Consider the following 15,521-nt stretch of genomic DNA (forward strand, 5'->3'; position numbering starts at 1 on the left):
CAAAAATGGCTGTAACGAATAGTCTCCATAAAATAGGGAAACTTTCGCAATCCAAAACGGCAAAGACAAATTTTTTCAACAACTTGCTCTATACAGAAATACATATCTATTATGTATATCAATTATATTATAACAAAGAGTGTAATATTTATTCCACTTTAAACATAACCATTTCGATTTTGTTATGAGCGATGAATTTATTAAATTTTGAGTGCTTTTTAAATATAAATAACAATAACTATTCGTATAATATAATCTACAATTACTTACTAAATATAAATTTATTTGAAAAATCAATATCCTACATTGTCATTGTTTTACATAAATACTTGTTGAGACTTGGGATTGGTCGAAATGGCAAGTTTCAAATAAATATTGTGTTTTATCTTTTATTTATTTCAGAACGAAAATTATGTCTGTTCTATTAGTTAGAATAAATTATGTTGTACAAGACATTTCATAAATGTCATACATAAACGCGATAGTTTCAAAAGAACATAATTTATTAATAAACTGCTACACCTTTGTGCAGAACAGAAAGTTTCTAAGTCTGCTGTAAGAAATTATGATGTCAGGTATCTTCTTTCGAAAAACATAATCTAGAATTCCATTAATCTAGAAATGAATAATAATATGCGTATCTATATTATCTGCAAAGAAAAAACAGCTACCTTTTTATTGTGTAATCGATAATAAATGTTTATTTCGTTACAGTAAAGGCCGTAGCGTTTTTTTCAAAGGCTGCAACGGTATCTCATTAAAACTAACTAACGCGACGCTGCAGAAATCAGTCACATCAAGACACTCGGCTTGTGAAAATCATAACAGTTGTTCCTATCACGTTCCAACGCTTTGTATACTACATCATCAGGATTGTAAAATGTACGCCAAACCAATTCCACAAATGGAAATCATAGAAGCAAAGAACAATCTCGACGATTCCCTCTTTGACAAGGTAAGGAAGAATGTCCGCATATGAAATATTGCACAACAGAATTACTTGCAATGGCGTTACTAACAATTTATCGTGTATTAAAGAAGAAGAACATTTTTACGGACTAATATGTGAAAAAATAACTTGCATAGAAATTAATTTTTGGAATAAACTAATCTACATTCAATTGTTTATTACAGTGTATGTTTCCTTACATGTGTCAATACAAATGTATGTATTTATGACCAGATAATTTGCATAGTTTTTACAATCTTGTTATTTGAGTGAAGTAATTATGTACACTTTTGTAGACGATATTTTTGCAAGAATATATATGTAGACCGGACAGCAATCACTTCATGCATGCTCAGAGCGTTACCAAATATTTGCTGTATTTTCGATTTAATTTGCCGTTGTTGTAAAACTAAATAAAGAAGCTATCCAAATACATTTTTAAATTATCTGAACGTTTATTACAAAGTTCGAAATATTTGACAAACTACTTATTTAGTAAGGTGGAGCCAAAAAGCTTTTTTTAATTCTAATAGTGCGTAAAAGTTGCCTGCTTGGCCCAATGAAACGTGTAAAAATTTCAGCTCGATCGGATAATTTCTTCTGTGTGCACCAAAGGCCTCAATTTTCAATTTTTTAGTAAAAATACCAAGAGAATTCATGGATTCTACCTTTTTTTATCCAGGAGTATATTTATTGCGTAAATGAAGCACAGAAACACCCGTGGCTGCTTTTGGAACGACAGGGATGGCCTATTGGCACTTTAAAATGTCAAAGTTGTATTTTCACCTCGTAACTAAAACGAAAGTAGTGTCATCGATAATGGTTAACGATGACCAAAAAAGAAATTCTCATCAGCAGTAATCGTTATTCGTAAGCGAAAATAATTCTCGTTGTCAGTAATAGTTATTCGTAATCAAAACTAAATTCCTTCATCGACAATAGTTATCGATAACCAGAAAAATTGTAATAATTCATAATAATTATTTGTAACCAAAATCATTTAAAGAATAATTTTAACTCGTATGCCGCAATTTTTAGAATTTTTATTTTAATAAGTATGGTCTCTGGTATTTACGTACTATCTCTTTCACTTTAATCTTCACCGATAAGTTTTTATTATTAGTCCAATTCCATGGAGTTTGTGGTGATGAAGAATGGAAGTAACGTGCAACCCGTAAAAAGTGATAATTCTCAAGTACTGCATGATACATACCACCAACAACTGTAGCCTTGGTAATCGCGATTTTTGAACACTGTTTATACAGCATCGAACACTACAAGCAAATTGCGACTTTAACATATAAATTACAACGTACTTAATTCATTCTCATGTGTATTATAGACATATTAATTCTCATATTAGGAAATACCAGGTCATTCAGAAAGTTTGTAGTCTGACACATAGATGATATTGGTAGCAGCAAAAACATATCGTTGTTGAAAACATCCGTCCTTGATGTGAACATACCATACATTCCAAATCGATCTGTCAAATATGTAGCTTGCTTCAAGCAGCTGATTAAAGTGGACGTATTTGCTTTGGTTAGAAAAATGGAAAAATCGTGCAGTCATTGAACATTTATATAAAAAAGGATTAAGCGGAAAGAAAATTCTGTGTTCCTTCATATGCAATGGTAAAAAAATCGGTTGCTCTATTTAAACATGGTCGTACAGGCATTAATGATGATCCACGTTTAGGACGTCCAAAAACTGCAACCACTTCAGAAATGATTGATCATGTCCGTGATTAGTTTTTGGAAGATCGCCGATTAACTGTGGTTGATTTAGTTGAGGCCACAGGATCAATTCATGAGATCTTAACTAATGAATTAGGTATGAGAATACTATTGACAAGATGGGTGCCGCATTCGTTACATTCGGATAAAAAACGCATTCGCGTGAAATGTTCTCAACAACATTTGGAACATTCGCAAAAAAATGAAACTGACTTTGTGCGTCGATTTCTAACCATGGATCAGACTTGGGTTTACCACTATGATCCTGCATTGGGACAACAAACCGCAGAGTTGACTGAGTCCGGTTGTTTAGCTCCAAACCAGCCAAAGTGGTGAAAATCGACAAAGAATGTCATGGCATCCGTTTTTTGAGATGCAAAAGGAATTTTGTTAATTGATTACCTTCGAACCAGGAAAACAATAACAGGAGGGTATTACTCAAACCTTTTGGATCAACTGGATGCACAAATTCGGGAGGAAAGACGTGGCTTAGCGAAGAAAAAAGTCATTTTTCACCAGGACAATGCATCGGCTCACAAAGGTGTTCTTGCAATGGCCAAATTGAAGGAGCTACGCTATGAATTGTTGGAGCATCCACCATATTCACCAGACCTGGCCCCCTCTGACTTCCACCTCGAGGAAAATCACCTCAAAGATGGAGTAAATGAATTATAAAATCGCTGGAAAAAATGTATTGAGCTTAAGGGAGAATATACTGAAGAATAAATGTATTTTCATTCATTATTTCATATCATTTCATTGTTAGTCTACGAACTTTCTGATATGACCTAGCATATTCTATGTTCTTCACCAATGTTCATGTACAACATTCTTCCCCAATGTTCATGTGCAAGATTTTCCTTTTCGTGAAATATCTTAAGAACAATAAATGCTATTTAAAAAAAGTTCCAACGAAAGTTGTATGGTATTATTGTGTCTACCAAACTGTGCAAAAGAATCTTTTTTAATGCATTTTGTTTTAGAAACGCTTCCCGGCTTCTCTATCCTTTAAAAAAAATAGCATAGTGCAAATCATGTTACGTTACGAAACGTGGTGTAACATACAAGAATGATGTGCGAAGTATCTGAGAGATAAGACGTTTAACGTTTAAAGAGGATCACACTTTTGTAATTGTTACACAAATGATATTTCTTGTAAATCTGTTTGAAGCGAACGTATTTGACACACTAAGTACGTCGCATAAAGGTTGGCATTACATTGTGAAATATTTTTTTCATTCGTAATGTAACGGAATTCTATAGGATTTTGAAACTTGCTGGGACGTGTTTCTATACATGGTGTCCCAGGTTTTAAGGTTCAAACTTTGTCAGTATATTCTATGGCACTAAATAAGAAAAAAATGTTATGTAAACTTCGGTCACATAGAGCTTTATTAAAAAGTTATAACGAAAATACGGAATGCAAGTAATATAGGAGTATGTAGTAACCGACTTGCTGTTACTGCGAGCATTGGCTCGAATGGATCTGCAATGTTTACATTCAGTAAACACAGCTTACATAAGTAGACTAACTAAATTACATAAGTAAATTAAGATTCTGCGAGTCCGGTGTAAAATCTATTAGGCAGTGATAAAGTTGCTCCGAGACCCCCGCATTGCCAGTGCATCCTAGTTAGGTACATAATATCTTCTTTCAATTCTCTATATTCTACATTCTAAATTCAATCCGTTCGCAACAATTCCACAATTGTAATACAAATTCTCATAAACAGAATATTTTTTACATCAAACCCATAATTATTGTCCAATATCCTAATCGAGTAATTGAACGTCCCCACACACGATACAATCTTACCGCTCGGATCGTAACAATTAAATTATACTAGTTACGCGGCCCACTAATAAATAATCCTAACGTCTCCCTGATTTCGCATCAAGTTCGTTCGCGACATACCAATTGTCCAAACAGAGATTTATCCAACCTAGCGGCTCCCCAATTTCGCATTGGGTTCGTCCGCGTTGTTCTACAACCTCCTAGCAGCTCCCCAGTTTCGCATCGGGTTCGTCTGCGCGTCGCTCCTGCTGACTCTCCAATTTCGCATTGGGTTCGTTCACGAAAATTTCACCCTCCTAGCAGCTCCCTGATTTCGCATCAAGTTCGTCTGCGCTTGACTCCCTTCCTAGAGGGTCCCTGACTTCGCGTCAGGTTCGTCCTCGCTGTCTATAATCCTAGCGGCTCCCCAATTTCGCATTCGGTTCGTCCGCGTACCTTAACTAACAAATTGAGACCATATTCCTAGGAGGCACTGTGTTTACTTACTTTTGTTATCCACTCTTATTTCTGACCTTGTATGATCTTGGAAGTCATTCCATTATACAATATGAGTGATTGCGTCTTGAAAACAACTGGAGGTCACATTCGTTTCTTGAAAAGGAATACAAACATAGAACATCGACATAAATTATCGTGTGTGTTGCTAGTAATATATACTATCAATTCTTCCCCTTCTACTTTTTTTAAATACTCACTGTTTACGAGAAAAACGCTGGTTCAATTTACCGCGAACACCCTATAGACAATGAAATTGAATTTCATCAGGGCTGATAACAGTTTCGTTTATCATAATCTGAGGGCGATGAAGAGAAACAGTTTTTAGATTCGTGGTTTAGCACATTAAAATCTAAAAGAATCGAATTTCAATTACGATTAACAACGTACAAAAGAGTTATAAATTTTTTTTACTCAGAAACATACAAAAATCTTAACTTTTTTCAAAATGCAGTATGATTGACGCAACAAATTTGGAAAAGGTTTAATCATATACGATTTCTTTTTTTCCCAAAAAAAGATTTTCATTTTTGTAGATAGTTGGAAATACGAATGTAACAAATTTTACTAATCATAAATTTAAGTTTCCATCTACAACACAATCTTGTTGAAATTGTCTGTCCTCGTATAGATACTAAATTCATTTATATGTTATGCTCTGAAGAAATACTACCTAAATAGACGCAAAATTCTACTCTTGAAAAAGGTCTATATCAGGATCGAAACGTTGAGTGTTTAATTATTTTCAAAATTGCTTGTAGTTTATCATTGATCGAACCTGTGGGCCGATATCATCACACTTTGATTATCAAAAATACGATCGATGAACATTAAATTTTATACTACCTAAATATTATTGTTTGAGGAAAAAATTTGTTCGAAAACAAAATTAAATCTATTATGTTATCTAAAATGTTGTTCCAATGTCTAATTATAAATTACTTTGTCTAATTATAATTCTTACTCTACATATCTGCATAATAATAAAAATAAAAGATCGATGTTCATTATCTCTCGTAATTAAATCACAGGACTGATTACATCCGACTACAACTTTCATCATCAGCAATATGGTAATTTGAGAATGCTATTACAAAAGTACCTTATTACTCTTATAGACGATGCGTAGACAACGTCCGTGAATAAGTTGACCCAAACGCACTGTTATACATTCACTGTGAGTCGAACCAAAAACGCTTTTGTTCAGTGAAATCGACCTTGACATCCAACCAGCCGGCTTTCATTAGCATGATGCAAAACCTTCGAAAATTACGTTCGATATTTGTAAGACGCTTTTTGTTTATCATGTCCATTAGCAATTTCGTGGGAAAACAGATGAATAATACACGGCACAACGGTTCTTCCTGCGCCGTACGTTCATGGGAAATTCTAGAATTGATTATTGAGGAAAATTTCCGTGAACAGTCCTGTTCTCTTCGATCTGCTTAAGAAAAATGTAACAAACTGAGGACGAAAGGGGGGGATTGCTTCGATCTGTATAAAACGGATGCGGTACGTGTTAATGGAGAATAGTTTCTATAAACCTCTCTCGCTAGTAATAAGACGTTTGGCTAACGTTTGAGTTCGTTTTTGTCAATCTCTGCTTAATTATCGTGTTCTCGTTAGGAATGTTGGATGTAAGAATTTTTAATCAATTATTAACACGTTCACTGCCATGTCGCTTCGGTTATACAATATCGATGACTCAGTTTTACTGCAATATATCGGACAAAATAAAATTTTATTAGGATTGAGGTATACAGAAGGGTTAAAGGTTAAGTGTTAATCACTATAACAAAATTTACCAAGTTTCGGTTTCCGGTTTCATTAACTAAATCAGCTACTATGATTTTTTGTTTTCTGTGTTAAATTAAAAACAGTATTATGTCAGTATACTTTAAATTCATATTCGTTAGTTCATTCATTAAAATTTCATATCGATTGCGAATTTACTTTTATATTTCAATTTCAATTTAAATTCAATTTAATCTAAATTCGAATTAGGAAAGTTTAATATCATCTTCAATAACACGGTCTAACAAATTTCAACTTTTTTTTTGTATTTCGATTCCTATTATGCGATTATAGTATTTTCCGCGCTGATTCCGAATCTGTCCTTAATTTTTCTCCCAGATGGACAGTTTTTGAGAAAATTAAGTTTGAAAAAATGACATATTTTTCAACTTTGAACATATATTGTGATGTTATTATAAAAGATATTGAATTGACCTTTACAGCAAAAAATTCCTTAGACTTTCTCGAATATAGTGATATCCAATATTAATACATTATGATTGTTTAAACTTGTTTAAGCAATAATTAAAGACGGAGAGCCACCACTTTTGCACCCATTTTTAAGGATATTTTTCAATTTATAGAAAAAAATAAGTGTCCAGCGGTAAATCGAACTATACCACGCGAAAGAGAAGACTTTCATCTTGAGAAACCACCCTTTCAAGTTTGCGTGGTCGACATTTTTACCGAACCAGAAAGCAAAATATCTTCGCCCGACATGAGCTGCCGCCAGTTCTAGCAGTAAGCGCCACTAAACATGTTTAAACAATCATAATGTATTAATATTGGATATCACTGTATTCGGGAAAGTCTACAGAATCTTTTGCTGTAAAGAACAATTCAATATTTTTTATAATAACATCACAATATTTGTTCAAAGTTCAAAAATATGTCTTTTCTTAAAACTCAATTTTCTCAAATACTGTACGTCTAGGAGAAAAATTAAGGACAAATTTGTAATCAGCGCGAAAAACTCTATAAGAATCGCATAGTGGGAATCGAAATACTTTTTGGCTGTTGGACAGTGTAATCGATCAACTATCTGGAGGAATATTTTTAAAAAATACACAACAAGGTCGAAATATTTTCCGCTTTTATGATTCAAAGAGTATAACCCGCTGTGAGGATAAAAAATATCCTTGGGGAACTTAAAAAACCGATGCACCATTCGATAGTTTATCAAAGGAACATTTTGCGCGAAGTTTTAATCTTCTATTTTGATCGAGGTAGTACTTATAGGAAAAAATCAGATTATCAGGATTTTCGTCAATTTTCTTCGTTTTATTCAATGAGAATCATTGAATATTCATATTTGTAGTATTCATATTTGTAGTCGAAAATCCCCGTCGTAAAATATTCGAAAAAATGAAGATTTCTTACAATTAGAGAAACACACAAGTTGTTACATAAACACGTTTCAGTATCCGCAATACATTTTAAGAAGTACATTAAATGAAGGCGTATATAGAGTATATGTAGATACACGAACTCTCAGCAAGCTAGTCACACAATAAAATAATAACGGAAATATTACAAAGAAAACAGAATTACACTAATTATAAAATGAAAAATCTTATACTACACTGTAATTTCTTTTTTTTAGAATTGTATAGGATGCGATCATATTAATCGCTGTGAACAATGTAACTAACGATAAAGAAGAAATAGTAAATTAAGAAATAATTAATCAAATAATCGATGTTTTGTTAATTTTTTAAGCCAACGCTAATACGTGGAGGCAATTACATTAAAGAAGGCAGAGATTCTGCAAAAAGTACCTGTCTGATTTTCTCTCCGAAAGAAGACGATTCCGTTGGAGCACTAAGAAAATATCTGGAATTGTTCGCTGTAAGTATATAAGTTGGCAAAACACTGTGAAAGTAAAGTATTTTACTTACAGTTTATTTTTAATGTTTGTGATGGTTATCAACTGTCAGAATCTTTATATAGAAGTTCACTATGTTTCAACTTTTTTCGCTTACTGTCAAGATGTTTGTTATCAGGATTTCCAAGTACTCATGCACGTAATGTTTGAATCTTAAAATGTTAGGCTGAAAATTAAAGAAAACAAAATAACTTGAAAAGAATTTGAAACTGAGATCTCCCCAGCTTTCGGTAGCTAGTAGCGTTCGTGTTGGAAAACCATTATTTTGTCAAACAAAATTTATTTTAAAGATGCAGATTATTAAAATGTTCCTTGCAAAATGGCACTTTTGCGTAGACAGAATATCTCTGAAAATTGACGAAATTTCCTAGTTCTTAAAACCCCACTAAGCAAAGATTAACAACAAACAATTGTTTATATTTTTTTACAAACAGAAGATGTTACAATGATTTTTATGTTTACACATAGAAGGCAATTGTAGAAGGTAATTGTTGGTGGAATTTGTATTTATCTTATTTCGTCATCTACTTGTACATTCTTCGTATTCTTTTATATATGTATACGGTTTTTATATGTATTTTCATAGTATTTGTGGTCCATACTGTACATATAACATATGTATGTATGTATATCACATAATATCACATGACTTCATATAAAACTTGAAAAGAAATATTCTTATTTTATATGCTCCGTAATTATTACACTTAACAAATTTCATTTGATTGCTTTCGTTTTCAGAAAAATGAAGTTAATTTGTTACATATTGAATCCAGAAGCTCTCTTCGCCGTGCAGACGTCTACGAATTTATGGTGGAGTGTGCACCGGGTGGAAACCTTGATGCAGTAGTGGATACTTTGCGTAAACAGAGCAGTTACTTTTCGATTATTTCTAGGTCATTATATCTTACTTATTCCATGGGGAAATTAATTCGGTGTCTTTTTATGAAGTAAAGTGCAGAACCCTTACAAAGTTATATTTTTTTTCACGGCTTTTTGAGATCTTGACATAATGACTTTCTATTATACATATAGGGTGTCCTGAAAATACGGTCCTGTATAAATAAATCTCCTGAACGGCACGTGATAGGTCGAAGATGTACAGGAAGTTTTATCATCATTTTCTATGTAGAATGTCACTGTGACAAACAAATGTTTATCTTTATTTTTGCAAGGTCATTTCAAGGTCACTTGAAATAGCCTAAAATTCATTTCTAGAACCCAAAATTAATTTCTAGAACAAATATTTGATTAGCTTCCAAAATTTTCTTCGTTGTTTGTATGATAAACGTCTTTGCTTTCTTTTACAGAAATCACAAGGATAATGTGGGAACTGTGCCATGGTTCCCACAGAGAATCAGAGATCTCGATAAGTTTGCCAATCAAATTCTGTCATACGGCGCAGAATTGGACAGCGATCACCCTGGTTTCACGGATCCGGTTTACCGACAGAGACGCAAATATTTCGCTGACATAGCTTACAACTACAAACAGTAAGTTTCATATTACTTTAACTGTATAACTACTTACAAAAGCCGTATTAATATTGAAACTGTTGATTAAATAATCTTTTAAAGTACATAATACTGTTGCATTCTGTAGTCAGTGTATGCATCTTTCAATTTTAATTAGAAAGTGTTATTAATTGTTTATATATGGTCATGCCACGCGAAACGGACATTTTTTAGAGTACCGTTTCAGGTTTTCTTCGAAGTTCAAGTTATAATAAAAATAACCAATTAACGCACTTGCCCCGTTGACGCACTTACCCCACTCCACCTTAATAGTTTGTTTATGATTATTATATTAATTTAACTACTGTTTTAGTGGACAGCCCATCCCTAGAGTGGAATATACGAAAGAAGAAATTGAGACGTGGGGTGTAGTTTTTCGGAATTTGACAAAACTCTATCCAAAATATGCCTGCAAAGAACACAACCACAACTTTCCGTTGCTTATCGAAAATTGTAATTACAGAGAAGACAATATTCCTCAGTTGCAAGATATATCAAACTATCTTAAAGGTATTACATATTTTAAGTCACTTATGAAAAAATTTCAAGGTTTACATTCATTGTCCACAGGATCTTCAGCGACAGGTGGGAGAAACTTTAACACAATGAATATTAGAAATAGAAAATTGCAATTTGTATATTTCCAAGTTATTTACGATTGAGATTTACGAATAGCGTAGTGCAGCATCCTCCTATATTTGCATTATATTATCGTGAGATATTACATGTTAAATTTTCACCTATTTATGGTTGCTCTAAAAATAATTGTATTTCCATTCTCGATTATTGATTGAAAGCGACAATCACAATTTTTTCAATTATTTGACCAGTTTTGAACGGATAATTGTGTTATCTTTATTTAAGTTTAAAGGAATTCTAAATGAAATAGTTTTTCAAAGTTATTAGATATTATTAAATGGTAAATAATAATTGGATATTATTTTAATGTATTTTTTAAACTCTCTCTTTACAGATTGTACTGGTTTTACTCTCCGTCCTGTAGCCGGTTTGCTATCTTCCCGAGATTTTCTGAATGGTTTAGCTTTCAGAGTATTTCATTCAACACAATACATAAGACATCATAGTAAACCATTATACACACCCGAACCAGACATATGTCATGAAGTGTTGGGTCACGTACCACTATTCGCTGATCCCTCATTCGCCCAATTTTGTCAAGTTCTCGGTATGGCATCTCTAGGAGTTCCTGACGAATACATTGAAAAACTTGCCACGGTAATTCACATTTTTCAACGTATCGTTTCTCAATTTTTATGAACGAAACAACTATTAATTGTGGATATATTAGTGTTTCTGGTTCACCGTGGAATACGGCCTCTGTCGACAAAATGGCGAATTAAAAGCGTACGGCGCCGGTTTACTTTCTTCTTTTGGCGAGCTGAAGTATTGCTTGAGTGGCAAAGCAGAACTGAGACCTTTTAACCCGGCGGAAACATCGTTGCAAAAGTATCCAATAACAGAATATCAACCTGTCTATTTCGTTGCCGAGGACTTCGAAGATGCAAAACACAAAATGATGTAATGTATCTGAATTTTTATTTTTATTTCTTATGAAAAACGGTACGCGCATTTTCAAGTTATGCCAATAAGACTGATAACATGAAATTCTTGATTTGAAAAGTTTTCTAAAAGTATTTCTGAATTTGCCTTTCAACGGGCCTTTGGACGGGCATCTACGCGCGCATAAGTAACGCTTTCTGCTGGCAGAAAGACCGGGCGTCTGCCCGGCAGAAGCTGCTCGGGCACAATGCTGACCGCTCGGTCCCGGATTCTGTCCGGCAGATGGGCTCGATATCTGCTCGAGTAGGCCTGGCTGACTGGGTCAGGGTTGCCATCTGCGAGTCCCGCCAGGCCCCTTACCCTTCCGCTCCTCGCCTAGCTGTGCTGCGGAGCCCGCCTTTGCTTCCCCCACTCTTCCTACTAACGCTGACGCGAACACCCGTTATTTTCCCTACCCGCTCCCACAGGCGGCAGAGTGGGGGGAGCAAAGGCGGGCTCCGCAGCACAGCTGGGCGAGGGGCGGAAGGGTAAGAGGCCTGGCGGGACTCGCAGATGGCAACCCTGAACTGGGTACATATTGTGTTTATAAAGCCCCGCACTAGGTACACGGGAACATGGGGAAAGGTGACAACGACCCGAAAAGTGAGAGTAAAAAAAAAGCTCAGAGTCCATCGGATAATCAAGGTGTAGTGCCAGAACTATTGTAGTATTCAGAAAGTAGACAGAATCATAGCTAATAGTTAGACGTAACGTTCAGGTTGGGCGTCTACAATAAATCCGTGTTCAATTCACAAGTGGTAGTGAGTCAATTGAATTAGTCCCACATCAGTTGGTGGTCCTACAAATCATACTCGGCACCAAGTGCAATAATCAAAGGATCTCGGTCACCACAAATCGAGTTCTTAACACTGTTATTAGGACCGAATTCATCGATTTGCATGAATTTGTTTATTATGGTAGAAAATGCGAATGGCGAATTGAAGGGCTAATACGATTTGAAATGTATCTCTATGTATATGCACGAACTGCTTCTCTCAAACATTGTTGGGTTTTACCGTAAATGAAAATCATATTCATTTTCTCTTGTACGTTAGATATTACATTAATTGGATTTGCCTAACTGTAAGAACGCTGAAAACGGAAGACAAACTATTATTCGAACCGATCACGTTCAATCGATACTCCTATTATATCTAGATCCAGAGCATTCAATATGTTTTAGGACGAAGTAACGAAGCAATTACAGTTCGATAATGTTAGCAAATGTTGATGCAAATCTCTTGAGATACAATTATCGAAACTGTATCATTCTACAGAGTGTCAGAAACTTAAATGGCCAAACTTGCCAGGATTTCATCTACACCGAAAAGGAAGAAATGTTAAAAAATGTTACATGTATATTTAATTAGACGAAAAATTGGCATACTTAATGTGTACTAATTAGTTATTGTTTCCGCAATTGCAGTAAATTCGCCGATAGTATTCCGAGAAAATTTGGAGCCAGATACGATCCGTACACTCAGACTATCAATATAATTGACAGCAAGCACCAAATCGAAGATCTTATTTACAACGTAAATCACGAAGTACAATTTTTAATGGACGCTTTGAAGAAACTGAAACAATAAACCTATGCGATAACAATAATATTATTAACAACAATGAAGGTATATTGAATAATATACATTTTTTTTTTAAACACCTACTTGTATGGTTCATTTACTTTACTCTTTCATAATATTTTGAACATAGACATTTAAAACCTGAGCTCTCGAAAACAAAGTTGGTAATATTATATTTGAATCGATAAAAATTTCGTACTTTACAACTTCACAATTTTCTAATATACAGTAAAGGTTTGATCTAAGAAAACGGGAACTGTACGATCTTAACAAAACGAATCCATTTCCCGCGCCGAATATTCTCCTCGCCGTTTTCGAACCGTGGTTCGGCGAGCTAATCGGCACCGAGAAGCACCGCCGCGAGGAAACGGTACACCGACAAACCGGACCCGTTACAGAGCAATAAAAAATTGGTTATTCACTTACTACTTGTTGGGAGGACACGAGAAGCTGCATTAGAATCCTGAAATCAATAAATAAAACAAAAACATATTAAAATCGATTCGTACAATTTCATTGGCATATAAAAACATTTTAATTTAAACGCTATTTAAATGATTTTCGAAATAGAAAGTGTAGGGATGTACAATTTTTCAAGAATATTTCGAAAGAAAATGTTCTATAATAAAGATTAATTGTAAAAATGTCTTGGTACTCACATCGTCTCCCCCTTGAAGACGACACGACACGTTGCTCTCGATCTCAGTATCGATGTCGTCTTTGATCGTCAAGGTAGGCAGTATTAGTCATCCACGTAGACTGCCTCAAAATATTTTATATCCTTAGGGCTTTGTAACAGAAAGAATGAATTCGTTTAATCTCAATAGGAATTAGATGATTAAAGTTTAATATTTATCAATTATTCATTAGTGGTATGCATAAAGATGTTCAATAACAGTATACAATTATTTGTACTCACGCTCACGTCTTCTCCGGCTTCAAGATAGTCCGCCATGCATGATGCTAAATACGTCACGTTTTCGATTGATTCCAATCAATTGATCCTTTTCGCTCGAAATCTGTAACAAAAAGAACAAATTTATTCATTTCAATTGGCAAACAGTCAGAAACTAAATCACAATTAATAATAAATAAATAATTCAAGTTGACTATAAAATCGAAATTAATTTTAACGGAAATTAAATAAATTCGATTTCTATCGCACTACACGATTTCGACACAAGAGTAAATTGGAATTAATAAGGAATAAATAATTCAACTTGAATATTTATTAATTATTCATTAATGGTTTTAAATAAAATGTTGAATAACACATTTTGATTTGAAAAATAATTTGTACTCACGCTCGCGTCCTCTCCTGCTTCAAGAAATTCCGCCATAATGCTACGTCACGATTCGATTCTCGAAAGCATCGATCTCGCTACCAAGATGCTCTTTCAAACGATTGATTCTTTTCCCGCGGAATCTGTAATAGAAAGAACAAATTCATTAATTGCAATTGACAAACAGTCAGAAACTAAATCAGAATTAATAGTAAATAAACAATTCAATTTGAATAGAGGATCAAAATTAAATAAACGTGTCTTCTATACAACGGGTCGTCACGACACAAGAGTAAATTATCGCGAGAAGTCAACACGATTCGAGAATAAGTTTAAGTCAATGAAAATTAAATAAGGTTAAACTTAACCTCCGGAAACCAGAAATTGTTGCCTCTTTCTTATGTGATCCTGTAGATTTTGGCGAGAAAATGCCAAAAATCTATGCTTCACTAAGCGGTCGCGGTCAGTGGTTCAAAATGCGTATTTCATACACCGATCTTGATTTCATAGGTAGAAATGCCCGTGGCCCTGTGGTGCTACCTAGCGGCACCGCTCGGTAAGCGACGTGCGACCTTAGACCACATAAACCTATAGACACGGCACAGATAATTTTTCCCAAGGCAAAGATGAAGTAACACCAAGTAACACCAATAAGACGTGCCAACGCTCAGCGGGTGCGCCATTGTGCGCCATGTACCACGGTGAATTATAGAGGGGTCCATTCCGTTGCACGCATAATGCGCATAAACTGTATAGTGTAGTATAAGAGTCTCTATGCATACACTGTAATATACAGTGTATTGAGTGTATACGCATTATGCGTGCAACGGAATGGACCCGAGGTGTTCGGACTTCCCTCGGAAAGGTGTGATAAATAGAGGTTAGTTCTCTGGTCGCCGCCAGATGGAGTACTAGTCATCATCACGA

The 15,521-nt window shown here is 34.6% G+C and overlaps 2 protein-coding genes across 6 annotated transcripts in view; one reads left to right on the top strand and one right to left on the bottom strand.

The window, feature by feature from the left end:
* Hn (phenylalanine hydroxylase) lies at positions 1–14,027 on the top strand. Of its 5 annotated transcripts, XM_076439329.1 has the most exons (11): positions 410–575; positions 715–955; positions 1,632–2,583; positions 2,648–6,612; positions 8,489–8,617; positions 9,396–9,550; positions 9,965–10,147; positions 10,482–10,678; positions 11,142–11,404; positions 11,478–11,707; positions 13,155–13,388. In XM_076439329.1, the coding sequence occupies exons 4-11, from the start codon at positions 6,604–6,606 to the stop codon at positions 13,315–13,317; spliced, it is 1,329 nt and encodes a 442-aa protein (XP_076295444.1). In that variant the 5' UTR covers positions 410–575; positions 715–955; positions 1,632–2,583; positions 2,648–6,603; the 3' UTR covers positions 13,318–13,388. The 5 variants fall into 5 exon arrangements, with proteins under 5 accessions (XP_076295441.1, XP_076295443.1, XP_076295445.1 ...); XM_076439326.1 differs by lacking the exons at positions 1,632–2,583; positions 2,648–6,612 and adding an exon at positions 1–141 and having other exon boundaries at positions 403–575; XM_076439327.1 differs by lacking the exons at positions 1,632–2,583; positions 2,648–6,612 and adding an exon at positions 13,541–14,027 and having other exon boundaries at positions 413–575; positions 13,155–13,356.
* Sprt (PDZ domain-containing protein sprite) overlaps positions 1–15,295 on the bottom strand; it is a 74,092-nt gene extending 58,797 nt beyond the window's left edge. Inside the window, exons 1-5 of the mRNA XM_076439323.1 lie at positions 14,963–15,295; positions 14,616–14,737; positions 14,231–14,330; positions 13,971–14,099; positions 13,738–13,774 (exon numbers count right to left, since the gene is read on the bottom strand). The gene's annotated coding sequence lies outside the window, so the exon portion shown is untranslated. The remainder of the gene's footprint in view (positions 1–13,737; positions 13,775–13,970; positions 14,100–14,230; positions 14,331–14,615; positions 14,738–14,962) is intronic.
* Positions 15,296–15,521: the final 226 nt, after the last annotated feature.

This window comes from Lasioglossum baleicum, chromosome 15, assembly GCF_051020765.1.
Source record: "Lasioglossum baleicum chromosome 15, iyLasBale1, whole genome shotgun sequence".
NCBI classification, from domain to species: domain Eukaryota; kingdom Metazoa; phylum Arthropoda; class Insecta; order Hymenoptera; family Halictidae; genus Lasioglossum; species Lasioglossum baleicum.

Coding starts and splice junctions, on each gene's coding strand:
- Hn (XM_076439326.1), top strand. CDS start 881: ATGTACGCCAAACCAATTCCACAAATGGAAATCATAGAAGCAAAGAAC. Junction 8,618..9,395: donor AATATCTGGAATTGTTCGCT/GTAAGTATATAA, acceptor TTTCGTTTTCAG/AAAAATGAAGTTAATTTGTT. Junction 11,405..11,477: donor ACATTGAAAAACTTGCCACG/GTAATTCACATT, acceptor TGGATATATTAG/TGTTTCTGGTTCACCGTGGA.